The following is a 27,332-nucleotide window of genomic DNA, read 5'->3' as shown; positions in this document are numbered from 1 at the left end:
TTGTCATCTTCAGTCCGAATAATTTCTGCTTAAGATACAACTTGTTTGTCAATGACTTTGACATATACCAGTTTTCTAACTTTTGTCAAACTACCACTGGTGACTCCTCGCCCATAACATAGTATATCATATCATCCATAAGACAAAGTCTGAATGTCATCACTGCCTTCACTTAGAGTTCTTCCCAATCCAATCTCTCTATGATTTCTAGTTTTCTTTTTCCTAGCGCCTTCACCATGCCTTGTTACACCAATAAGTCATTGATCATTCTCTGTCATAATCTGAAGTTCCCAATTTCATTAAACTTCACAAAAGTTGTCCCCAACATGTTGAAAAAATCCACTAAAACATGTAGCTCTGATACCAATTGTTGCACAAAGAGGGAAACAACACCTCTTAACCTCTAACTCGGAAAAAGAGGAAGAGAGAAAGAGATTACGCGAAGCAACGAGATAAAGACGCACAAGAAAAAGTAAACATAAAGAAGAAAAAGAAGATCAAGAAGGAGAAGAGTTACCATAATTCAGTGGCGTGCCTACTCCATAAAAATGGCTGAAGTTTTATTAGAATTATTTGTGCACAAGAAAATCACATTCAATGATTCTCATAATATAATAGGTTTACAATGATTCCTATAAATAATGCCTAAACCCCAGATATGATAAAACTGTAACAAAATTTTATTATAAAAATCGTAGTTAAATTCTATTATGAAAAATCGTAATAGAATTTTATTACGAAAAAATCTTAATAGATTTTTCTTCCATAATATTACTCGCATTGATCTTCATTCAGATATGAGTCACCCTTCAACAGATGAGACTTCTCGTCGTCTCTAGTGAGTTGAGCCTAATGGCAGAGTAGATGTGGTCCCGTTGACCTATCTTGATTTTGACTTTCATCCAACTATTAAGCTTCTTTAGTACAAGTGAAGGCTTTTAAGTACATTTAGAGGCTTTTTAATAATAATAATAATAACGACTACGATTGGCGTTTGAAAAATCACGGGGAGAGCGAGAGTCCTCATCGGATTATGAGATCAGGACAGGGATAATACTTCGGAAACCTAGCATTGGTAACTTGGGCTTTTATTAGGCCTTTAGAGCTGGGTTTAAAAGGCCCGTCGAGTTAGCTTTGGGACATGCTGTTGAATTGATAGTATTATTATCATCATAATAATTACTTTTTAAAATGAAAAACAAAAATGGTAAAAATATATATATATATTTTCTGGTAAATTATATCAAAAGCTCTTCTAATTTATTTATTTATTAGGCGTTATATGTATTTTTCTTTTTAAAAATAAACTCCCTTTTAATCTATCAAATAGTTCACTGTTTGTATATTTTACTATTTCTAATGGTGGATTTATAAGAACAAAAATTGAATAATACAGTTAATGTAAGTAGATATTAAACTAGGCCCAACAAATTATTTGGTATTTTAAAAAATAAATATAATTTTCAAAAATAAATTTTAAAGTTAAGTGCACCCGGTTGGTATCATATAAAATAAGGTATTGATAAATTATATATAAAAAAGTTTATAAAAGTTGTGGAAGAAATTTCTGACAAAAAAAAAGTGAAATATTTTTTTTGATTTGGAAGTTGTCAAAAAGTTATATGTTTTTTAAAATGCGAAGTGAACTAAAAATTGGTAGATTTTAAGGATAAACTCAAATTTTTTTAATGATTAACTGTTTTCACGTGCATAAGCTTGTATTAGAATGTATTAATATATAAATCTTGGTAGCACTATTGTTTAGCAATTTGATTTTTTTTTTTCATCATATTATAATATATATATTCTAAGAGTAGATGCCTTCATTGGGATAAAAATAAAATATCTATGCGCTTGTAAAACTATGGCATATTCTTTTTAATTTAGTGTTTTTGTGTAATTTTATTTATTCGTAGAGAGTGCTTTTAAAAATAACTATATTAAATAGATTTATTAACAGGTAGTTTTATTTAACTATAGTAAGAATCTTACTATTTATTTTATTAAGAATGTTGACCTTTTTACTAATTAATTTTAGTAAAATATTAAATAAAATTATATCAATATTTTTTTTCTTTATCATACTAAAAATAATTTTAAATTTTATTAATAATTTTTTATTATTTTTTATATAAAAAATATATATTGCCAGACTCTTTATTATGATATTTTAGAATTGATAATACTACCGATAGATAAATTTTTATAAATATCTTTAATTGACAAAGTTAGACAATATATTTTTATCGACCTTTTACTAAGATCAAATGTTATATATATATTTTTATCAGTTTAATATATAAAAAAATAAATTAATTTTTATAAGAGAAAGTCATCCTAATTTATGTGTATTTTATGTATTATATTACACATGTAAAGTATACACACATTTACTAATATAAAGAAAGAAATTATTACTTAGTTGTATTTTTTATAAAAGATATACACTATCATGAGTGTCTTTAATTCCATATTTTTGCACCATGCACTTATGATCTGTGTACCTGTATTAATTTCCCTTTATATTCATAGGACCGGCACTAGGGGATCGTTAAGGTAGCAGATCTACTTTTTTTTTAATCCCATATTTTTGGATTGGCAACACCACGAGTGGAGAATAAATACCTTGGATTGACGACGTTAAAAAATATATCTTTCTTGGAGTCGCCCTTGTATTACACAGTTCGGATCCTCTGTCCTGAAATTTCTTTGTCCCGTGTCTCCTTGCCGATCGGACAGACTAGATTACATCTTAAGGATGCATGACATCCTTAAGATGTGTGCACTATCCTCGTGATACGTAAGGTATTCTTGAGATGTAATCTGATTCGTCCGATCGATAAGGAGATATAGGGACAGAGAAATTTCGAGACAGAAAATTCAAACTCTGTATTACACTATTGCATGGGCCCTCATATGTAATGCGCACACGCGTTGGCTAATATAAAAACAATAAATTATCATAATACTTAGTTGTATTAGATACATTTATTTTGATTAAAAATAATAAAAATATGTAATTGCTTCTATTTAATCATGTCACGTGCTAATTTGTTTTTAAAAAAATAAATTATACATATAGTATAATTTATCCAATATCAAAATTTTTTTTTTTTATAATTGCATCAAACGCGAATCAACCCGGAACCAATATACAACAAGAAGGTTTTCTTTCATCAAAGAACATAACTACAAACTCCATTCTTGACCAACTATCGAAATGATGGTGACAAATTATATATATATATATATATATATATATATATATATATTCACCTATTTAAATAGCCACACACGTTGAAGTCTTAAATCTTCTGAATATATATATATATATATATATATATATTCACCTATTTAAATAGCCACACACGTTGAAGTCTTAAATCTTCTGAATCAAGAATCCATGTCTTTTTCACATGCCTGCCTTATTTTATTTTTCACTAAATGAATGCTTCTTTTTTATATATCATTTTTTTCTTTTTCTATTGTTTTTTTTTAAATCGACGCCAGTCGAACCGGTTGACCGAAGTGTGTGAAAGCCAATGACGTCGTCAGAAATGGAGAAACCGGGAACGGCCGGTTAGGCAGGCAGCCGCTTGCGCTGTCGGAGGGATTATGAACCGTTCGATTTTCTCAAGATGCGTGTTGGCACGATCGTAAAAGTGGACCCAACAAATGCGTCACATCGTAAAGAGCCTAGGATTTACCCGGCCGTATACCTTTTTTCTGATTTCCATCATCCGTTGGGTCCCGCTTCTGGATTCAGGCATTCAGTTACGTGTGGCAAAATCGGCCTGTTCCTTCCCCGCTGGCCTGTTATTAACCCCTGCGAAGACGCGCAGACGGAGGGTTCGGATCGTCGGTCCCCGAACGGAAGCCCAAATCTCGACCGCGTCACCGCCAGATTCTGTCCTGCCGATCCGTTTGCCTTTCTCTTCGTTGGTCTCCTTTCGAGTCTCGTTTGCTTCGCATTCCTACTGTCCGAGCCCGTGGGGTAAGGGCGAGGGAGATCGTATCTTGAAAAAAAAAGTATATTGGTTTATAGATTTGTTTATGTTGTAAAAGGCGCGTTTTTTTGTGGACGGCAAGTTGGATTGAAGCTGTAGTTTTTCAAGAATTGCACTTGTTCGTTTGTAGCGTCTTGATCTTCTTGTATTAGGCGTTCTTGTGTACTGGTCTTTGTGAGAGAGTGCGGATTTTTAGTTCTTGGTTCTTCATTAAGAGGATTTTTTTGTTTTTTTTTTTGTTTTTGTTTTGAAGACGAAGGGAGATGATAAGGCGGCCTCTCTGTTGGGAGGGGCAATGACCGGAGTGTCATTGGGTGTGCGATCGGGGAGTTATGGATCATTGCAGCAACAAACTCAGAACGGTTCTCTTTTTCTATCGCAGTTGCAGCCTGTCACAGTCCGCAAGCCTGCCAAAATGTCACTTTCTGGATCAAGAGAAAAAGAGAGAATCTGGGTTAGAATCTGCAAGTTTGCAGGTAGGAGAAAGGTTGGGATGCTGCTCTTGCTCGTTGTCTCGGTTGCTGTGTTCTCGTTCATTTCCCTCTTCAGCAAAGGTTTGGTTTCTTTCATTCGTTGCCTTTGTTCAAACCTTTATGTCGTGCATGATGCATTAGCAGGCACGTTTTAACTCAAATGTGCTTTGACGGCATCATTATGTAACAATCGCTCTTGTTGATGTCTCTGATTTAAAACGGAGTAAGCACCTCAAATTCATCTTCTATCCACTTCTGAGATGTCTGTTGTTGTAGTTCCCTACGCAGATTCAATAAGTGTAGGTTTATATGAGAATTATTCAGTCATACACGAATTGTTCATTGTGGATATGGTGAAAAATAAATAAGTTTTTCCATAATCCACCTAGAATCTAGGATATCCATTGTGCTTCCACCAATTGTATTTGTTTGGATATATATTGTTAATTAGCCATGATTTTGTTGTATATAGGCATGAGTTAAACTTTACAAGGATCATACAAGCTAACCTTGTTTCGATGAGTCACTACTTCTACTTGAACTTGTGCTGTCATTTTGGGAGAAATATCCACTATATAACAAGTTGAATCATACTATGTAGTTATACATAATAGCCCTTGTTAGACCACCAAAGGCCTGCTAATAAATATCTTGAATAATCTATGACCTTTATTTACCAACTCTCCTCACTTTATTTTGTTGGAATTGTTAAATTGTTTATTGACATAGTTTAAAGCAATTTTATTGTTGAGATTTCAGATGAAGATGCATCGGCAAGCTCTAACTCTGGCATGGGTTTCACCGACCATGTATTAAGCTTTGTAAATCCTAGCAAGCCAACATCAGATATGGACAGGCCTGCCTTTATTGCTCCAAAGGAAACAAATTTTGACACCTCTTCAAGTTCAGTTGATGAATCTAAAAGACTTGATTTTCACAAGGGTTTCACAGATTATGCCCAGAATATTGTAATTCCTGAAAGGCCATTATTGAATAATGATAGGCCTTCCCTTCTTCCTTCTAAAGAACCTAAGGTCGATACTGCTACCCGTTCTACAGAAAAATTTGGAATTAGTCACAACTCAACTCAGCATTCTGCTATGATGCTTCTCTCAACACCTCATCCTTGTGAAACTTTTTCTCTTCCTCCACCACCAGCAGATAAGAAGCGCACTGGTCCACGCCGTATGTCTTGACCTGCTATTTTGGAAAGCAACACTTTGGTTATGTAACTATTTTAATAAGTTTTCACATTATCTCTTGCAGCATGTCCTGTGTGTTATGTTCCAGTAGAGCAGGCTGTGTTCGTTATGCCACTGTCACCTTCAGCTTCACCTATTCTAAAGAATTTAAGCTATGTTTTAAAAGATGATTTGATAGCAAATGAGTCAAACAGTGGTTCGGTATTTGGAGGGCATCCATCATTACAGGAGAGGACTGAATCTTTTGATATAAAGGAATCAATGAGAGTGCACTGTGGGTATGGTTCATTCCTTGATGGTCCATTTCTTTGCCTAGATGCAGTGACTTGATATATTTTAATCGCTTGAAACATCAATATACGATGAGACTATTTTAGTTGTTAAATGAATGTACTTATTTCAGTGGGCTGAAAGTTTTATGTTTCTATATTTGTCTAAGCCAATGTAAACTACTATTTGTCAGATTTGCCAAGGGAGAGAAACCTGGTCAAGGTACTGGCTTTGACATAGATGAAGCTGATCTTCTTGAGATGGAGAAATGCCATGATGTTGTTGTAGCCTCTGCTATTTTTGGTAAAGTGTTTGGACTGTACCTGTCATTTTTGTCTCCCTTTCATGGACTTGTGGATTTACATATCTCCATCTCGATGAACAGGGAATTATGATATATTGCAACAACCAAAGAATATCAGTGATTTTGCAAAGAAAAATGCATGTTTCTATATGTTTGTTGATGAAGAAACTGAAACATACATAAAAAATTCTAGTGGCCTAGTTGATGTCAAGAGAGTTGGTTTATGGAAAGTGGTGGTGGTACGAAACCTTCCTTATGTAGATGCAAGGCGTAATGGAAAGGTACACTATTTCTTGTAAATCCTTTATTAGTTTAAATTCTTGTGACCCTTTTTAGTACTTAGAAGATATATACTGAAAATTCCGCTTAGGAAGTATGTTGTTCAAAATTAGTGATTACTTTGCCAGTTTGTTTCTGATATGGATCTGGTATACATACTGAAATGATATAGTCTGTCTTAACTTTGACTTCATGCAATTCTATAATTTTTTTTCCCATGAGGAGTTAGAGGAATCTAAATATAGGTATCTAGAACTTGAAGCTTTGTTTATCAAGATCACACCAACATATCCAAGAAAATTTAATGATTATATTGGCTGAAAATTACAAACAAAGATCTATGTGTCTATTATACAGAGTAAAACTTTAAGAATTCAAAGGTAGGGTGGTTTATACTTGCACAGGGAGTCTAGATTTGGCAAGTCAAGCTTTACTGGTATTATTTGGATCTGCCATAATTCACATCAGGCTGTGTTTGGCCTATACTCCCAGGGATCAACTATATAATTGTATTCTTCCATTGAGATCTATGCAAGTCAATATCATTATCATTATTCGAATTAATTAAATTATTTTTTACCACATTGATTGATTGAATCATTTGTTATTGCATTGAATATAATTTCTTTGACCTCTCTCTAACCATTACACCTTCCATTCAACTCTTTTACGTATAAATTCATTTAAACTAGTGAAAATGGTACTTCAGTCACAACAAAAATCTGGCACATTGTGAAAGCAGTTTTGTGATTGTTGTTGTCAATTAAGAAGCGAATCTTGCAGTTGTGACTCCTACATAGTCAGTTATTGTTAGACAATTGGGCCTTGTTAAAACAGGATCTTATAAATACTCATTTAATATTTAGTTATTGGCCTTTTCAATTTTCGTTAGTGTGGAATTTGTGGGCAGACTGTTGAACATTTTCATCGTTCTATAAAACATTTATTCTATTATTTGACCTTCATCTAATTTTGTTTATATCATGTTATTTTTGTCAGATAATTTCTAACTAGTACATGTGTATCAGGTCCCAAAACTTTTGCTTCATAGGCTTTTTCCAAATGCCCGATTTTCTCTTTGGATCGATGGGAAACTTGAGCTTGTTGTGGATCCCTATCAAGTTCTTGAGAGGTATGCCTGATTGAAGAGAATGCTTCTAATCCTAATAGAATCCATGAGTAACCACATAGTTTGTCTGAAGTAGGTTTAAGGATATCAACTTAAATGATAGCATATTTTAGTGTTCTACATTACACTTCATTATTTTAGTGGCCTCTATTATGCTTCATTCTCTCTAAATGAACAACAAATAGGTTTTGAGTTTCTGTATTGTGCATTAGTAGTAATTGATTATTAGATGCATAGTATGTTTTTTGTACTTTTTTTATCATCATCTTGCAAATGCACTAACTATTCTAATTCAACTTCTATTTTGGTAGAGTATTACAGTCAACTAAGTATATAGGACAGTCCTCAGATATCATGAGTGAAGGATGTTAGAGGAGAGAGAGTTCAATGAGATCCTGGGAAAGAGAGAAAAGATGAGATAATTTGGCTCGTGTTTTGATGCCTTTCTTGTATTCATGCTAGAGATGGATGCTAATGCACTATAATCACAACAAATTCAAATTACTAACAACTAAGGCTAACCATACTCATCACTTCACTAATATAGTATTTGAAATAATAAACTAAACGTTTTAGACATGGGCTGCGTTAGATCCATATCAATGTGTCTATAAGAATTCAAGGAATCATGTAGATCTTGTGTTTTCTGATAATTGGCAGACCTCTTGGTAGCTACAAATGGTATGTATTTCTTTCTTATAAACAGGCATAAATAGGCTATATTAATTCTAAGTGAAGTAGAACGAGTAGAGTTCCAAAGTCACAGATAGTTGTAATTATCAATTATCTTCTCATGTACGAGAATAACATGACCAGAAGTAGTTGAAATGATCTGGATATGTTTTTGTTTATGAAAAGCTGTTAATTTAAGTTTCTTTATGGTGCCTGTCATGGTTCAGGATATTATTATGATAATATATGTTTACTTTGCTAATTTATGCCACATTCGATCAGATAATTCTTGGTTCTTCCAAAGTTCCTTTGGGATGTAGATTAATGCTTTGTTTGAATATTATATTGTCGGAAAAACTAATTTAACCTAGGACTTAGCATGGCTTCATTTATGTGAATGACTGTTATTCTAGTTATTATTCTTCATTCTTGCCTCGTATTGCCAAAGCCATTTTATAGCCTAATATTCATTCTAACTTCTATGGAATTGGCAATTTTTATTTGTAAATGATATGATCAATCTGGAAAAGAAATGATGTTTTATTGAGCCCAACAATTAGAAATTCAAATATCAAATATATATATATATATATATGCTAGTATGAACTTGATTGGATTTCAGATTCTTGTGGCGGAAGAACTACACTTTTGCAATTTCCCGGCACTACCGGCGTTTTGATGTTTTTGAAGAAGCAGAGGCTAACAGAGCTGCTGGAAAGTATGACAATGCATCCATTGATTTTCAAATTGAATTTTATAAGAAAGAGGGTTTAACACCTTATTCTTCATCCAAGCTTCCAATAACAAGTGGTGAGTAATAAATTCTCATACTACGGATTTAGTTTTTGGGGTTTAATAAGCTTTTATGCTAATTTCTAACACCCTGTCCTAAAACTTTCTGATTATATTTCACAGATGTCCCTGAGGGGTGCGTGATCATCAAAGAGCATATACCAATTACCAATCTATTCACTTGTCTGTGGTTCAATGAAGTCGACCGTTTTACTTCTAGGGATCAAATCAGTTTTAGTACCGTCAGGGATAAACTAATGTCTCAAGTGAATTGGACAATTAACATGTTTCTGGACTGTGAAAGGCGCAATTTTGTGGTTCAGGTAATGCCTTGTCAAAAGAAAGAATCGTTTGCTGTCATAGTTAATTTGGCTCATGCTATTTCATGGATGTGATCCATGCTATGATTTGTTCTAGTGACAATTGCTTAGAAAATCTTTCATCTCCTGCAAAATACTACCATATGCTTTTGCTCTACTTTAATCACTCTTAGTTCTGTGTTTCTTGTTATGCAGGCATACCACAGAGATTTGTTGGAACAACGGAAAGCACTCATTGCCTCAGTTTTTCCACCACCTGCAGCAGTAACAAACGAACCACCTTCTAAAACAATTCCAGAGACCCTACCAAATGGGATTGCAAGAGCTACTCCTCCATCAAGGAAGCTGCCGACTAAGATTCCCACGAGGCATGGGAGGGACAAAAGGTCCAGCTCGAGGCATCATCATCCAAAGATCGACCGCTGGAAAAGATAGCAGTGCACTGCACCATGGTGTTTTGCATAATTCTTTATTCATGCCCTGCGGTATTCTGTGAGGGGTATTACAAACAGCGCCATAGTATGGCTCCATTCTTTAACATAGCATTTTGTTAATTCAATGAGGAACTGTCGATAGTAATTCTTTTTTTTCAACTATAAATAACTGCTGGAAAAATAAGTAGCATGGATATGGATATATTGAAGAATACTTTTGCCCCGGTTTGTTCTTACCTGTGACTGTCATTTTTGCTCCCCCAATCCCTTAAGTTGTTCATTTCCATGTTATTCTCGCGTGTATATATGTTAGTGATTATCTGTAATATCTCTTCAGAGATAGAAAAATCTACTTCAAAGATTACCACAATTGCAACAGCAACACAACTACCACAGCTGGTTTTTCTTATCAGTGCTCCAAGTATCGCTATAAAACGTGCAAGGAGGATAACTAAAATAAAGAAACCAATGGAGAAATCACAATTTACAAGCTATTGAAAGTTTGAAACCACTTAGATTTTTATAAAGCAAAGGCAGATTCGCTGCCAAGTGCAAGTTGAGTTTTTACAAAATATATAGACTCCTTGAGGCTCAAAAAAGATCATGGTTTCAATTGCCAGAAGGCCCAGAACCATCGACACATCAGTTGAGAAGCAGTCAATATGCCGGCCTGCGGCACAACCTTTGCGCATGAACTTTCTCCTGAATTTTAATTACAATGATGAAAATATGTAATATTAGAACATCAAATTGGCATGGTTTAGGACCTCAGAGTGAACACTGCAATGAGCACAAATGATTACAATGGGGAAGGAAATAAAGAATGCAAGTCACCTCAGTTTGATCATGATCATAGCGGACCGAGAAGAGGCAACGACAGCCCCTTATATCATGAAGCTTCCTTTCTATTTCAACAATATGTGCATCAAAGTACATTGCTTGATCACCATTTTCCTGTCATGGCAGACAAGTTGATCTAATTTACCATCAAAGGTTCAAGGAATTATAGTTTACTTAGTCTCTGAGAACTTTATACCTGAAAACAAAGTACCAGATCACCTACTCGAACCTTTCTACAATCTGAGGCCTCTAAGGGAATTGAACGTTCCCTAACTGCATTCTTGACATTCACCCATTCATCCTCCTCAGCGCCAAAACCTTGAAACCTCACACGGACTTCCTGCCAACAACCAAAGAAAAATGTGTAGATAACAAACATAATAGAGAGGGCCTGCTACAAGAAATTTGGCGAAAGGGAGTGTAAATGGTTGAATTTGCGTGGATCTTGCAGAGAGGAGTCTGGAGACAAAATCACTAACGCAAGCGTGCAGCCTGGTCTTCCTCCTACACAAAAGACATGGTTGGTGGTTGAGGGGCGAAAGGTGGCTGGATTTGCAGACAGAGGGGTCCTGTTGTGTTCACAAATAGAAGGGCAAAGATGGATTTTTTCCTCCGCTCAACTTGAGTTACTGATTAGGAATAGGGCAGGGAGAAAACAATGAGTTAATGAGTTTAAATTGGATCTCAGGTCAGACTCAAATCAAACAAGTATTACTGTTCATATGAATATTAGTTCTCAACTAAACCAGACATTTGAATGTTAGTGATAGGGCTAAAATATTTGCGATTGTCTTCTTCGCATCATCATGTTTCGTTGATGTGAATCTTTGCAATTGCATAACTTTAACAAGTGAACAACAAAGCTGTCGATATATGATTAGTAAACATAGAAGCCATCAGCTAATGATTGTGAATCACTACGCAAACCAATAAGATTTTGTTGAACAATTTTACCACATTTTTTAGTCACTTGCATTTATCTCGTAAAAAAATTTGCTAAATTATGCAGTGCAAACCAGTAAAGCAGTTTATTAACAGTTTGAGCAACTGTCAAACTGGTCTGGCACCAATATATATTTTTTGATATGCTTCTCATAGAATTTGGTATCAAAATAAATAGGCAACAAAGGTACACAGCTGAGGTCCATTTCTGTTTTGTTGGGCCAAATACCATTCAGTACTTACCAATCAGTATTATAAACAATGTATGAATGAACATCTAAATGAGATTACAGCCAAAGTTACTCTAGAATAATGATATTAACATATCCTTACGAGTTCGCCAGAATTGATAACCCGATGTGCAAGGAACATAGCCACATCATACCTGCAGAAGGTGAAAAAAACATCAAACATCTTTGTAAAAGTCAAGAAAATTAGAAAGTGACAGAAATTTCATCTACATATATAAAGGATCTTCATTGGCATCGATAATTCCATATAAATAACAAGTAATTAAATTTAACCTACTTAACCATAGTAACAAAGTTTCATAAAGTTATGCAACATTCACCACTTTCCCTGATTTTCACTGTTGAGGATATACCCTTGTTCTCATAAACTATAATGTGGGCAAAATATATCTTTGAGGTTAATAGATCAATGTAACATTATAAATTTAACTATATCACCCTCATCTCTATTTCAGTATGCTGGTTTGTTACATTGCTAGATTTAATTGTTGGGGATCGAAAGTGTCTGATAACACTGGCAACAGTTGGAGACTACTCTTGTATCACTTGATAGATTTTGTTGTTCAAACAACTCCAAGATTTGACAACCTCAGCTCAGCTGTGATATCACTTGTTGAGATTACAAGTGCTTCTGGTATCAATGGATGGGGTTGAAAACTATTCTGGCACCATTTGCTAGATTTTGTCACCACCTCAAACCATACACTTGAATATCCAAATATGGTCTCTAGAATGTGGATTATCCTCCACTAAAATCCCACATGATGAATTTTTTTTGTCTAACTTGGTAGAATAGCACAAACACACTAAGAAAAACAAGAGCAATTAACACGGTTAGTGGTTCAACGCAAGTAGGGGTGTCCATTCAGTTTGGAATCAAATTAGACAAATCAAAATTTTCGCTATCAACATTTTAGAAGTTGAAAAAAAAAACAAAGCATGCTAATGAAATTCAAACAAAACCATAATTGTCAGTTTGGTTTGTCTTGGTTCATGTTGAATTGGATTTGCATTTATATAATACATTTGTTTGGCTTTATTATTAAATTGTAATAATTCAATTGAAATAATTCAAACCCTGATAAACAATGGATATTGACAAGGGTTCTTAAATTGAATAGACAAGATAACAGTTCTAATTGAATACATGCAAACAGAAAAAGAATAAAAACAAATAACTATTGCAGCTCTAACATACACAAACCATAACCAGAATTTTTGAATATTCGTACCAAGCTTCATCTCTTAATGATTTGGCTTCAAACTCCAGCTCTGCAACATCTGCTGTTTTCTCCTCGCTCTCTGGAACAATGGAACAAGGTAAAGTTATATATATAAGGTTTCATAAATTACAGCATAAAGGATGTCCACTATCATGTCAAAGAAGCAAGAAAAGGAAAAAAAAATCCAAAAGAACTTTGAAAACCTTTTGGCAAGCCAGAGGTACCAGGTGCATCACTTAGGCTTGAATCCGCAACGACATTTTCAGAAACAACAACTACATTTTCTGAAACAGCATGTGAAGAACCAACTTCAGCTTCAGATTTTTGCTTGCTAGGTTTAGTTGGTTGCACCACTCCATTCTTCATAATCAAGAAAAGTAAATATGGTTCAGCTCGTGTAGAATGAGGATATCTAAATTCTAAAATACCTATGTTAACTTTATCTATTGCATTATATATAAAACAGACGCAACTACAACTACATACGAGTAAAAAACTTTAAGTAGAGAAAATAAAACAAAAAAATACAAAAGATAGTTTAATTTGGGAAGTTTCCCTATCATATTTCGCTTCAACGTCAGTTGACAGTATTCAGTCTAATAGACTAGTCATGGTCTTATACGTGCAGACACATTAATAACCAAGCACAAAGGCTATACGTACCAACTGGCAAAACCATTTGCCCAGACCTCTATTACATAATCTGCTCGCATGAATGACGAAAAGAAAGAGTTAACTTCGGACAAGAGTGTCAGTCGTAATGCACGATAAAACGCATACTGCTGTTATCAGCCACACCCAACTACGAAAGACCTGACATAGCGGAAAGAAAGGTACTCGCAGAGAGCCCAAGAACCGCTTTTCAAAAGAATGGCGCATAGTTAAATCTTGGAGCCAAGAAAACGAACTATATGATGGCCTTGTATCAGGAGAGCAAAACACGAACGACGAACAGCATTCAGATTTCAAAAGAATCCGTAACAGACGGAAATCTTTCCATCAACGAGCTAAAGAGGGAAAGCATCAAAAACTCAAAGTCGGGCGCTAGGCAAGCGAGCAAAAGACAGGCACCTGCTCGGATGATCTTGATACGGAAGGTGACTGGGCTTTGGGCTTCAGCGAGCTTCGGAGCGTTCGCCCCATGACGAGGAGGAGAAGCACAGAACTGTAGCCTGGCGATCAAGAATCGATCGGAAAAGGGGAAATAGGAGCGATCGCAGAGAAGACGGCGAGCAAAAAAAAAGAGGAACGGCTCGGGGTTTCTGCTGGGGTTCGCATAATAATCGAAATTAAATCATATATTTTTTATTCATAATTAATTTCTTCGATTTAATTTGAAAATAGAATTAAAAAATTACGATAAATTAGAGAAAAATCCTCAATGGTAATCATAACTTTGCATGCAATCCCCATGCCTAACAAACTTTGTTTCCACTCCCTGCATGTAAAGTATTACTTGTTTCAACTCCCTCATGTAAATATTGATACCTAAATTGTCCCTCAGATTTTTTAATACAAAAAGTCCAAAATTGAGTATAAAAAGTCTGAAAACGAGTATAATTCTTCTTAAAGTCAGTACTTTATATTAAAAATCGAGTATATATTTTCTATCAAAATTATCCCTCTTATTTTTTAGGTATAAAAAGTCTAAAAATAAGTATAATTCCTGTTAAATTCAACACTTTACACTATAATCCAGTATTCTATACTAGGATCGAGTATATTTTCTATTGAAATTAACCCATATTTTTTAGGTACAAAAAGTCAAAAATTGAGTACAAAAAATCCGAAAATGAGTATAATTCTTCTTAAAGTCAGTACTTTATATTAAAAATTGAGTATATTTTCTATTAAATTCAGCACATTAAACTAAAATCGAGTATATTTTGAGGTGAAAAAAGAATCGTACTCAATTTAATAGAAAATATACTAAATTCTAATTTAATATACTGAATTTAAGAGGATTTATACTGATTTTTGGACTTTTTGTACCTAAAAATATCATGGGCAATTAGGTAAATATATTTGACTGGGGAGTGAAAAGAAAGTTTTTCATGGTTGAAAACTCCATGTAAAGTTGTGTTTACCCATGGGGAGTGCATGCAAATTTACCCAAATAAAGCCCGTCAACTTGATTTGATTTTTTATATTTATGCATCAATTTATAAATAATGGGGCATTTCCACTAAAGCCCGTTATTTCTCGAATGCTCAAAGCCCAATAAGCACAGAGCCAACGTGTCCACAGAGTCAAATAAATAAATAATTCGAATTATTATTTTTTAAAGAAAAGAGTTAAAGGACATATCGTTGAAGTCAAGCTTTTGATCTACTTAGTGATTATACAAACCCTTTTTAAAATGGAACAAAGTACAGATCACACAAAGCAGATGCAGCAATAATTAACCAAACTCAATTCACAAGCTTACGGCTAGTTCTACTACTTCCTTCAATTCACTCACATGATTCTTCAAATGTTATATACTTGAGGTGGTTCTTTAGACCCTACATAAGATGCATGTGATACAGCATCACTTATTTTTTATTCAAAGCCGACTGCATAATTATTAGATTCAATTTTAATCAATGTTTTTTCCTTGAACATTGCTGAATGATCATGTCATGTGATAAATATAAATAGTACTACAAATTTCCGGCCATGACACTTCTCCATCAGAATGAATCGAATATAATTGACATCCTGCAGTGCTAAGTAACACGAGATCCAAAGGCACTTCACCTTCATGAAAGGTGAAGTAATTTGGGAGCCATTAGAAATATTTAATATGCTATGGTATTATTTAATTATGTTAGAATTATTTATCTCAGCGTAATCTATATTTATCAACTATAAGATTTATTGCCAATCAAATAATAGTATTTCTGGAATTTAAGATAATAATAGCAGCGCATTTATGATTTTAAAATCTCCGAGGCTTTATTATAATATTTTTCTGAATTTATGATTATTTGTTAACTTATTCAGAAGGGTAAAATAGGAACATCAGAAAAAAAAAACATCTAATTGATGATTTTGAAAAGCGGCTATATATAGACACGCACACGCGTTTCCTTTCCCTCGCTTGCCGTCATCGCTCTCCCGCTTCCGTCGCTCCCGCTTCCCCCGCTCTCTTCTCTCCGTTGTTGCTTTCGCTAATTTCCTTCCTTTTCACTCCCAATATTACGACCGATTGCACACGTTTTCTCGTCTCTCCCTCCGTCTCGATACGCCATGGCGAAGAAAATTTTGGTCACCGGCGGCGCCGGCTACATCGGCAGTCACACCGTCATGCAGCTTCTCCTCGCGGGATTCAGCGTCTCCGTGGTGGATAACCTCGATAACTCCTCGGAGGCCTCCCTCGAGCGCGTCGCAGAACTCGCCGGGGACTGCGGCAAGAACCTGACCTTCCATAAGGTATTCGATTTGTTTTTCTTTTGCACTTTGGTTCCCGAAGCGGGATTTTAGGGTATTTGGATCGGGGTGGATGTCCTCGTAGAAATTTGTGCTTTTGGATGTGCAAGGTTTGATTTTTTGGATGTGTTTTCTCGATTCGAGTCGCCTATGCGGCTATGCAGCTTTTAACTAGTACAAGTAGGGATTGACTAGCAGAGATTGTTATTCCCTGGCAAACGTGGTTTGATTTTTCTTACGATCTTTTTAATGGAAGAAGTTTAGCGGTATTGTTGATGGTTGCGTCACGTTTTTCTCCCCCTTTATTCTTGCTGGCGATAAGTGTCTTCCGGTCTCTTCATCTTTATTTGCTAGGATATATACCAAGTGTTTCGACTCTGTTCGGTAGTCCTCAATTATATTGTGACACTTGTTGCGTATCAGATGCCAAATCGCTTGGTTGATACACTTTCTCGTGGAAATTGCACCATATTCTCATGAAATTTGCAAATGGTCGCATTCTTTTTGACAATTATGCAGCATGATTTAGTGTGGGAATAATATCTGTGGATCGCCATTGTATGTTTTCATCTGTCCGTGGAAATCGGAATTGCTGTCTCGGAGGGGTGAATTCTTGGGTGCATCTCTTCAATCTTTTTGCGTATCTCTATGCCCTAACGGCATCTCCAATTATTAAAGTTCTACAAACCTTTTTTTATGCTCCCAATATGTCATATCATGTCACATTAATATTCTAAAAATTTATTGAAACATCTCCAATAGTTATAAATGATTTAAAGCTATAAATGATAAATGATTCATATATGGGCCAATTCATAACATGTAATTGCATAACTATATACATATTACATCAATTTCAAAATAAAATAGCAGTTTTAAAATTTCAGTATTGCTCTTGAACTATAAACTTAGCACCCACAATGGTTAGAATTTTTGTATTCAGCTTTTTCATTTCAAAACCTTGCATTGGAATGCCCAGTTTGGCTTCTTACGAATACACCACTATTACTTAAATATGTGATGCTTTTGATCCACCGGCTTCTTTAATTAATAGTATATCTCTTTTAATTTTTTTCCTCATACATATATTCGTTCTCTAATCTTTTGTTATTATTTTACCCCAAGGTCTTCAATGCAACTCCGAAACATCGAGCTGCAGCTCCATATCCAATTATACTATTTGTTTACTTTATCTAATATTTCTCAATCGTGTGCATATGTATTTAGTTTAATATGCAACTCTACTGGTGTCCTGTTTGATGGTATATCTTGGCTGCTGTATACTATTGGGTATAACATGTCACGTGGTCTTGGTTTCTCATTTCCTCTATGCTTCTGCAGATTGACCTTCGGGATAGGGATGCACTGAAGAAACTTTTTGCTACAACCAAGTAAGTTTTTTCCCAATAATGATCAGAGTTACACCCAATATATACTTTAGCCACTAATAGATAAAGGATAAATGTTTTATAAAATCCTCATGTGTGAGCGCCTGTCCTTAGTTATTCCTTTTCTTCAAGGAGTGATTAGTAGTTTTCTTGTAATAAATGTTGAACTTTTATTTATACTTTTGATTTCCTTCGCAGATTTGATGCTGTTATACACTTTGCCGGATTGAAGGCAGTGGGAGAAAGTGTTCAAAAGCCCTTGCTTTATTATAACAATAACATTATTGGCACAATCATTCTCTTAGAAACGATGGCCGAGCATGGATGCAAAAAGGTATTCTAACCAGATTTTTGAATGGGAAGTTATTCAACAAAACAAACCTGGTGATAATGGAAAGTGAAATTCAATTCACCAAGGCATCTTTCAGAAGAATAGAAAATTATAATAATAGTGAAGCTGATGTGAATCAGTGAATGACAGAAATATAACTTTTCTTAGAATTATTGCTGTATATTAGTCCATTAGATTCTTCTAAATAGTGCTTGTTTTATGCTGATACCATATCTTAAGTTCTCAGACTCATGCAATCTGTAATAATGCAAGCCCCTGTTTAGGAACCACTTTTATTTTCTTTTTCTCTTTTTTTTTTTAATTCACATTAATGATGCTTTAAAGATCTACCTCCTTATTTTTTAAATATGTCTAAGCAATATTATTATCTTCACAAAGTATGTAGAAATTTTGGTTTGCCACTCAACAAAGTAGTTTCTTTTACACACAATGACAGTTATATCATCAGGCATTATCAGGTACTTCTTTAATTTACTGAAAAACTGCAACTAATTAAGAAATCATGTTCCAATATTACAGCTTGTATTCTCATCATCAGCTACTGTCTACGGTTGGCCAAAGGAAGTGCCGTGTACAGAAGAATTTCCCTTATGTGCTACAAACCCTTATGGACGAACTAAGGTAGATTCTTCATATGTCCCTATTGTCTTTATCTCTCGGCCTATCTGCTTTACTGATTCATTTACTATTATTTTACTACAGCTCATGATTGAGGAGATTTGCCGTGATATCCAACTCGGTGATGGTGAATGGGACATAGTTCTACTGAGATACTTCAATCCTGTTGGCGCTCATCCTAGCGGATTCATAGGCGAAGATCCTCGAGGAATTCCTAATAATCTCATGCCATTCGTGCAACAAGTGGCTGTCGGGAGGAGACCTGCTCTCACGGTTTTTGGAAATGATTATTCAACTAAAGATGGCACAGGGGTAATAATCTTACTTAAGCATCGATATTTGAGTCTCAGTAAAAGATCAATGTATTATATTTACAACTCATGCTATTATTCCATTCAAGATTCTTTCTTCATTTCATCAATAATCTAACTAGTCAAGGCGGGTGGATGGAAAGGCAGGATGCAATAATCTAATGTATGTGATGGTGGTTTCTTGCTTACAAAATTTCCACTGTAATTTCAGGTAAGGGATTACATTCATGTGGTCGATTTAGCAGATGGGCATATTGCAGCCGTAGAGAAACTATTTCAGAGTAATAAAACAGGTGCGTGGATTTGGAAACTTCACTTGCAACAATTTCTTCCATAGTTTTTGTTCTTCTCGACCTTGATTTCTCTCGTGCGTCTATTTGTACAATTTCTCAGTACCCTTTAATTTCATGAATACTTTTTCAATTAGCAGGTTGCGATGTCTATAATTTAGGAACTGGTAAGGGAACATCTGTCTTGGAAATGGTTGAAGCATTTGAGAAGGCTTCTGGAAAGGTACTGATCTCTTGAAACTTGTACAAATAATTCACCTTAAGCATTCGTGCCCTTAATTCCAAATGATGTAACAGCAATTAACACCAAATAATAGATTAAACAAAAGATGCTTCATTAGATTCAGGGAAAAAAAGAAGGATCCTGCGGTTTCTGCTTTCTAACATTTGAGTTCTTTTAGAAAATTCCTCTGGTAATGGCTGGAAGACGACCAGGTGACTCTGAGACTGTTTATGCATCTACCAGCAAAGCAGAGAAAGAGCTTAATTGGAAGTACGTGATATTTTACCTTATACAAATTCGAGATTTAATTGCCGTTTTAATAGATATGTTTTTGTTTGTTATTATTATTGCAGGGCAAAATATGGCATCGAAGAGATGTGTAGAGATCAATGGAATTGGGCTAGCAAGAATCCATGGGGATATGGGAAACCAAACGAATCCGCCGACCCATCAACATAACTCGATCAATTCAACGAACTTAGTATCTGAAAGTGGATTTCTTTCTTCTTTTTCTTCTCCTTCTTTAGTAGCCACTGTTTGTCATTTTTTATATCTCTCGTTATTTCTGTTATGTTTTCTAGTTGGTCAACTTGCCTGCCATGTTTTAGCATAAAGAGGCATGTTTGGTTCATAAAATAAAATAAAATATTAATTTCTAATGAAATGTTGTGTTATTTTTTTAAATATAGATGTATTTTTGATCTCGTGATTATTATTTATTATCAAGATATGAAATTATAATAACTAGATCTGTTGGAATTCCTTAGTTTTTCTTTTTTTATGGTGCCAAATAATGTGAGCTATTCTTACCTTGGGCCAAAATATTTGAAAATGAAATGTCAATTTTGAAACATAAAAATCAACAAAAATTGATAATATAACGCACGCTTAACGCATTTCAATAGAGTCAACCTAAAAGTTGATTTATTTTTATCATATCATCTATCACATCAAAAGTTATTAAGGACATCCTCAATGGTAACATTGGTAGTATGTTTAAAATGAAGGTTTATTTTTTAAATCCAATCATTTAGTCCCATTGGGATGTGCCTTTTTTTATAAATTTAGCTTAGCCAATTAAAATTTTTAAATTTAGCAGATTTTTTTTTTAAAAAAAAAAAAATGGTTAATATATGGTTCCCTTTATAAATTATGTTTAACAACACCATTAAAGGTATTTAAGTTTAGAATTTAAGTATAATTTTAAAAAGAGCTTAAATAGTTTTTATTTAAATTTTAGCACAAAGTTTAAAATTTTTAAACTGTAAATACTAAGCTAGATTTATATATTAACTAAAACTATAAAAACAAATTTGAAAAAAAAATGGAATGATTTTAAGACAACAGATTGTTAGGAATTTTTATTTTAGAAAATATTGGTATAACAAAAGTATTTAGAAACTATTGGGGAGCAAAGTGAAAATTTACTGTCGATTATAAGATAAGCGTAGTAGGGTTTTGGATTCCTCCCGTCTAATGGCCACTTCGTTCATGGCGGTCCATCGTGCTGGTAACACCATGCTCGCCACCACTCTCTTCAAGGGGCGTCTCCCGATCTTCCGCTCATCCGTCCTTGCGAACGCAAAGGTCTTTCCTTTCCTCTCCCCCAACCTCTCTTCCCGATGCCTCAGTACGTACGCCGCCGCCGCCCCCAATAACTTTCAGAGACACCCATCCGCGCCGCCGCCGCCGCCGCCGCCGCCGCCGCCCCATTCTTACGGCCCTCGTACCTTTCCACAGGACCACAGAAATCCTAATCACTGGTCGCCGCAAAATCAGCACCAACGCCCGCCACCGCCATACGACCACCGTCCTCCTTCCCCGATAGGTGACAACCCGCCGGCTCCTCCTCCCGGCCCTGCTGACCTTCTCGCCCTTGCCCGAGAGGGTAAGCTCAAGGAAGTTGTTGGTTTGTTGAGCCAGGGCATCTGTCCGGACCCTCCTACCTTCTTCGACCTTGTCGCTGCCTGCTCTGACCCGAAGCATCTCGAAGAATTGAAAAGGATTTATGAGTCCTTTTTCCGATCGCCCTTCCGTGCCGACCTCCAGATCAATAACAAGCTGCTGGAGATGTTCTCAAAGTGTGGCAGCATGGTCGATGCTCGTCGAGTGTTTGATAGAATGCCTGATAGAACTATGGACTCCTGGCATCTGATGATTGATGGATATGCTGCAAATAACATGGGTGATGATGGATTGCAGATGTATGAGCAAATGAGGAAGATTGGAGTGATGCCCAATGGAAGGACCTTTCTTTCTGTTTTGTCTGCTTGTGCAAGTGCAGAGGCAATCGAAGAGGGATTCATTCATTTCGAGTCCATGAGCAAGGAGTACGGGATACCTCCACAGATTGAGCATTACATTGGTTTAATTGAAGTCCTTGGGAAATCAGGTCACCTTAATGAGGCACTAGATTTCATCAAGAAGTTGCCATTCGAACCACCAGTTGCTGTGTGGGAAGTGATGATGAATTTGGCTCGGGCTCAGGGTGATATAGATCTTGAGGATCGAGCTGGGGAGCTCATGGTTTCCATGGATCCTACCAAGACTGTTGCATCCAAGATTCCAACACCTCCAGCCAAGAGACGATCTGGCTTGAACATGCTGGAAGGAAGGAACATGCTTGCAGAATACCGGTTGCCCCCAAAGATTGAAAAGAAGGTGGTCAAAGAACAGGTTTATGTGCCTGATACTCGATATGTGCTCCATGATATTGATCAGGAAGCCAAGGAACAGGCATTGCTCTACCACAGTGAGAGGTTGGCAATTGCTTATGGACTGATAAGTACTCCTGCAAGGACCCCATTACGAATCATCAAGAATCTCAGAATATGTGGTGACTGTCATAACGCAATCAAGATCATGTCAAGGATTGTTGGAAGAGAGCTCATTGTTAGGGATAATAAACGATTTCACCATTTCAAGGATGGCAAGTGCTCTTGTGGTGACTACTGGTGAAGCTTCTTAGTCCACGTACCGCCAAACCTTTTCTTCATTGAATTTGCATATTTTCTGCACATGGACCCTCTAAGTCATGATGGTAAACATTTGGGCTAGGCGCATTTGTATGCTTTTCATCAATGTCGTGGACTCACTGGTTCTTAAATCTTAAGGCTATTTTTGTAAGTTCAAATACTTGCACAAGTCTACTAAATTATTTATCTATGTCTCTGAGTGTCTTGAACAGTAGCATGTGGATTGTAGTTTTCAATTGATAAACTGATTCTGAACATCTGATGCATATGATGAAATATGTATTGCACATTTGGACTTTGGGTTTAAATAGGTTTCTACCTCACAGTTTGACTTAGCTCATGACAATTCCAGAGAGTAACTTATCTTTTGGATTTGTTATAGAATTTTTGAGATACTTTACTGTCAAGGAAAACTGTTTCCATTATTTTGGTGCTTTTACTCACCGTCTATAGATTTGTCTTTATGATCTAGATGGCTAGATTAAGTTTGAGTTTCATATTTGAATATGCTTATAACAAATCTCGCTGAGTGCATATATGCTCGTAGAGCGAGCCAGAGATAAATTCCTTCCTGAGGTTGTCTGTAACTGTAGTCTTCAGGTTGTTGAAGTGGGATCATGTATGCTGCGGGGGAGGGGAACACTAGAAAAAACTTAAATGAATGGGCCTTCATGTGGAATCCACACATGACACAACACCCCTTCTTGAAGCTCGCTCAGTTTGATTCGATTACAGCCCTACCTCTAACCCAATGCTTCTTCCCAGTGACTTGATCCAATATTCCTTCTACATATCAGAGAATCACTTTGTGGACCAATTCACTTGGTATTTCTTTCCAGGCTACGCAAGAAGCTTTGTTTGACTCCGAGGGTTAACCATGGATTACTTGAAGTTTTATCTTGTTTAGATTGGATGGATATGTTTTGCAGTTGCCCGATGATGTTTCTTACTGATGCTTTAGTATTCATGTTGCATTCGTTCTAATTGAATTGATATGTGACAACGTCCATCCTAAAGCATTTGGAAGGAAGATAAATTAGGGTAAATTCGGGTCATCGAGCGGTATCCAAGAGATTATTTTCCAGATTAGATCTTTCTTTTTACGTGACAATCATCTAAGTACAAACTTGGTTATATGTGAGTACTCTAATTAAATTGCCATGATCTATATAAACAAAAGTTCAGGTGTTTAGATATTTATATCTTTCATTCACTTAAAGATGGTCAACTCAGGCCCATAGAATTTTTCACCGATGATCGAATAAATTCAGAAAGCATAAATAGATCATAGGACATAGCTTGACACCATGATTAATTTAAGCACCATGTGTTTATTTGTGATGCGTAAAAATTAAACTCTCATTATTTGAGAAATTTATCCGTTCACTTACTATCACAACAAATCCCGGAACTATCCTGATCTGTATAGAGTGTAGGAAAAGGCTCCATCAAATAGGGGCGGACTAAAAATTTATCCGTCGAGACAGTTTATGGGTACGATAAATATAATATATTTGGATTTTGGAGATGTTTCAGATATTTATTTTAAAATACAGCTCAATTCACTCCGATTGAATTTTGATTATCTAAATGTGTCATTTTATTTAAAAAACAATTAGATGCATATCTGCCATCCACTATTCATCTCTGCCATCAATTCGCAGGAGACACTCCATCGAATTTGCACATTATTAAATTAGAACTACTTTGACAGCGAGGGGAAAATGTCATGTAATTATAATAGTTCGTACTTATGCATTGAATGCTTGTAATATTTGTTTATATATTTGAGTTTAGTGTTTTTTATTGTTAGAACCTTTTAGTAGCCTTATCATGCCATTGTTTGGTTATTGATGGAGCGCGTATGCTTTTGTGGGTGATTATTCAATAATTGACCTAACTCGATGCCAGTTGAGTAAGAGTTGAATCTCTGATGCTAAGTTTCGAATATGATGTTAAGATAATGTTTTTTGTACGGTGAAATTACATTGATGCGAGAAGAGAGCAATTACGTGATCTTTACTTTGGAATGTCCAATTGGAGAATTACGCACCTTAAACTATGTGGTTCGAGAATTTTGTCCAAGTACTGCGTTGCTGCTTATAAGAAAATATGAAAAATTTAGGAGGCATTGGTTTGTATGTTTTTTATTTTTATTTTTTGAAAATATATATATTTCTGAAAAATGATATTTAATTTATATTTTTTACATTTGTTTTTTAAAAAACTAAATAACATTTTTTTGAAAAATAGAGAATGACTAAAAATTATTTTTTATTTTATAGAAAATGTATATTTTTCAAAAAATAAAAATGAAACATACATAAACCAACCAAACACCCTTTCGCATAAAAGGGATGCAATAATATAATGAATTCATAGCTCTAAAATAATCATTTTGTCTTGTGCAAATTAATTGGCCAAACATCTTACCAACCTTGACGGTCAATCAATCATGTTTATCATTAAGTCCATCTAATTTGTTTGGATATCGACTCGAACTACCAACCACCATTAGATCTGCTTGATTGATCCAAGCCATTAAACTCTCTTCGCTAATTTGGTTTCATTACTCCAACTACACTGGTTGTCTACCTATCATGCTTGTTCACTCTATCTATTCTTTAGATAATTGAATAGCATAAGAGTTGAATATGAAAAAGAAGAATCCATACTAAGTGTTAAATGCAACGACCGAACAAATTTTTCATGTGATACAATGACATAAGTACCAAGTAAGAGGGTCAAAATTACGAAACAACGTTTGCTAATGATCTTTTTTTATGCGATCACACTTCCTTCAAGTTTTTGCAACTTTTAACTTTTTCAAATGCACGTCTATTTTTCATCTAGCCATCTAAGTTACTATTCAATCGCAATTATAAAACTCACCTAATTCGTGTTTTAATCATGCACAAACAAAGCTTGCATACTTCCTTCTAAGTTCCTCTACCAGTTATAAATTCGGAGTATCAGGTAAAAATAAATTAAGATGAACGTTATGCGTTCAAAGTATGCCCTCAAACAGGATTAAGCAAAATAAAACTCAATTGGCCAACCGTACAACACACTACAAAGATTTCAAGATGATCAATTGTTTCTATTTCTCAGTCTACAAAATTAAGAACCATATAATTATTCTCTATATCTCTGATCTCTGCGCTGCTTAATGCTACTGTGTCATCAATCAATGATTTACATAGTTGACTCATAAATATGTGAAAGTACAAGTTGGTTACTATATTTGCTGTTTGTTCAGAAATGTCTTGAATTAGCGTTATACACGTCAGCTCTAGCCATGTGGGATCTATGATTTCTAAGGAAGATAGATGATATATTTGTTTCTAGAGCACATATATATAATCTATATCAAAAAAGGTTGAATTCTGAAGATTGTTGGATAGATCATTGAATAGATATGTACAAATAAATGCTACAACCTATTGATGTCCTACTCTAGATAGATCTGTTCAACCGGTCGGTTAACCGATTTATCAATTCCAGTTTACCACATTTTATATAAAAGCGATTAACTGACCTCAATTCCAGTTTACCACATTTTATATAGAAGCGATTAACCGACCAGTATTCTTACCGGTTCTACCGGTTCCGATTGAACCGGTTCCAACCAAGCAGCGGTAACAAAATAGGGCCTAGGTAAGTGGACTTAGTGAAGTGGGTTATAAGATTTTCTTTTGACAAACTAATTAACTAAAGACCCAGCTAAAAAATTCCACAAAGAAAAGACTAAAAAGTAAACAGAAATGAGAAAACTCCCCATCTGTCTCAGACTCTCTCCTCCCAAATTCCCAATTTCTGAAATTTCCAAATTCATTCACTCCAGGCACACCCTAAGTTTATCTCAGTTTTACCAATTTACCGGTAAAAAAAATCCTAAACCAGGAACCAACCGGTAAACCAGTAAAAATCAGATAACCGTTAAACCGGAACCAGAAAGCTACCGGTTCCGAACCGGTTTTTGGTTTCCCAGTTTTTTCTAGATGTATTACTTTGTCTTTCCATATCAGATCATGGTTTACAACCTATTTCAATGGAGAAAGCTCTCATTGTCTTTGTTTTTATCTTAGCTTTTCCTAGTTGAGCGACAAATCGACAATAAATAAATAATTAATTAATTGAGGTGAAGTATTGATGAACACCATAACATGAATATGGACATCCAATTGAATAAGCCAAAATTATGCCTACAACATATTTGAACATTTGCCCATGAATATGCATTTTGAGACTGCTAGTGCTACAATAGTCATGCCCACATTTAACATCGCATGGTGTATTTGTATATGTGATAGTAGAGTGAGGTAGAAACCAACAGATTCCACACACACACATAAAAGTAATACAACTAACAAAGAATTACCCAAGCATAACTTGTTGACCTTTCATAAAGGGTTGTACACTGTTTATTTAACTTCAATGTAACTAAAAGTTGAAAATGGCAAAGAGAAGTAGCCAATTTCCTCGATCAAGGAGTTGTGGCTACAAGAGCTTGAGATGAGGCAACCCTTGCATTATGAGAATACACTCTAGAATTGTGGACTTAAGTTATAGTGTTTCATCCTAGTACAAAATATATAATGAATAGTTGATTTAAAAAAAAACACG

General features: G+C 35.2%; 4 protein-coding genes across 7 annotated transcripts; 3 read left to right on the top strand and 1 right to left on the bottom strand.

Moving 5' to 3' along the window:
* The first annotated feature begins 3,817 nt into the window (after positions 1–3,817).
* Positions 3,818–10,146, top strand: LOC121981375 (probable hexosyltransferase MUCI70). 3 transcript variants are annotated; one of them, XM_042533865.1, is made up of 10 exons: positions 3,818–3,994; positions 4,261–4,561; positions 5,240–5,665; positions 5,747–5,960; positions 6,146–6,255; positions 6,338–6,537; positions 7,564–7,667; positions 8,959–9,146; positions 9,252–9,451; positions 9,644–10,146. In XM_042533865.1, exons 2-10 carry the CDS (start codon positions 4,303–4,305, stop codon positions 9,881–9,883), a joined length of 1,941 nt encoding a protein of 646 aa, XP_042389799.1. In that variant the 5' UTR covers positions 3,818–3,994; positions 4,261–4,302; the 3' UTR covers positions 9,884–10,146. The 3 variants fall into 3 exon arrangements, with proteins under 3 accessions (XP_042389799.1, XP_042389791.1, XP_042389809.1); XM_042533875.1 differs by having other exon boundaries at positions 3,819–3,994; positions 4,390–4,561; XM_042533857.1 differs by having other exon boundaries at positions 3,818–4,561.
* Positions 10,147–10,376: 230 nt separating this feature from the next.
* LOC121981367 (protein SAWADEE HOMEODOMAIN HOMOLOG 1-like) lies at positions 10,377–14,401 on the bottom strand. The gene is made up of 7 exons (XM_042533844.1): positions 14,210–14,401; positions 13,342–13,498; positions 13,148–13,217; positions 11,998–12,049; positions 10,919–11,062; positions 10,717–10,836; positions 10,377–10,584 (listed from the first exon to the last, which is right to left on the bottom strand). Exons 1-7 carry the CDS (start codon positions 14,279–14,281, stop codon positions 10,540–10,542), a joined length of 660 nt encoding a protein of 219 aa, XP_042389778.1. The 5' UTR covers positions 14,282–14,401; the 3' UTR covers positions 10,377–10,539.
* Positions 14,402–16,221: 1,820 nt separating this feature from the next.
* Positions 16,222–20,384, top strand: LOC121981354 (UDP-glucose 4-epimerase GEPI48-like). Of its 2 annotated transcripts, none has more exons than XM_042533825.1 (9): positions 16,222–16,552; positions 17,891–17,940; positions 18,136–18,271; positions 18,809–18,910; positions 18,992–19,219; positions 19,430–19,511; positions 19,649–19,731; positions 19,910–20,001; positions 20,085–20,384. In XM_042533825.1, the coding sequence occupies exons 1-9, from the start codon at positions 16,370–16,372 to the stop codon at positions 20,188–20,190; spliced, it is 1,062 nt and encodes a 353-aa protein (XP_042389759.1). In that variant the 5' UTR covers positions 16,222–16,369; the 3' UTR covers positions 20,191–20,384. The 2 variants fall into 2 exon arrangements, with proteins under 2 accessions (XP_042389759.1, XP_042389766.1); XM_042533832.1 differs by lacking the exon at positions 16,222–16,552 and adding an exon at positions 17,127–17,811 and having other exon boundaries at positions 20,085–20,383.
* Positions 20,385–21,203: 819 nt separating this feature from the next.
* On the top strand, positions 21,204–22,896 carry LOC121981345 (pentatricopeptide repeat-containing protein At2g15690, mitochondrial-like). Its single transcript, XM_042533814.1, has one exon. It carries the CDS (start codon positions 21,208–21,210, stop codon positions 22,687–22,689), a length of 1,482 nt encoding a protein of 493 aa, XP_042389748.1. The 5' UTR covers positions 21,204–21,207; the 3' UTR covers positions 22,690–22,896.
* The last annotated feature ends 4,436 nt before the right edge of the window (positions 22,897–27,332 follow it).

This window comes from Zingiber officinale, chromosome 1B, assembly GCF_018446385.1.
Source record: "Zingiber officinale cultivar Zhangliang chromosome 1B, Zo_v1.1, whole genome shotgun sequence".
NCBI classification, from domain to species: domain Eukaryota; kingdom Viridiplantae; phylum Streptophyta; class Magnoliopsida; order Zingiberales; family Zingiberaceae; genus Zingiber; species Zingiber officinale.
This window is presented reverse-complemented; position numbering and strand designations above follow the sequence as displayed.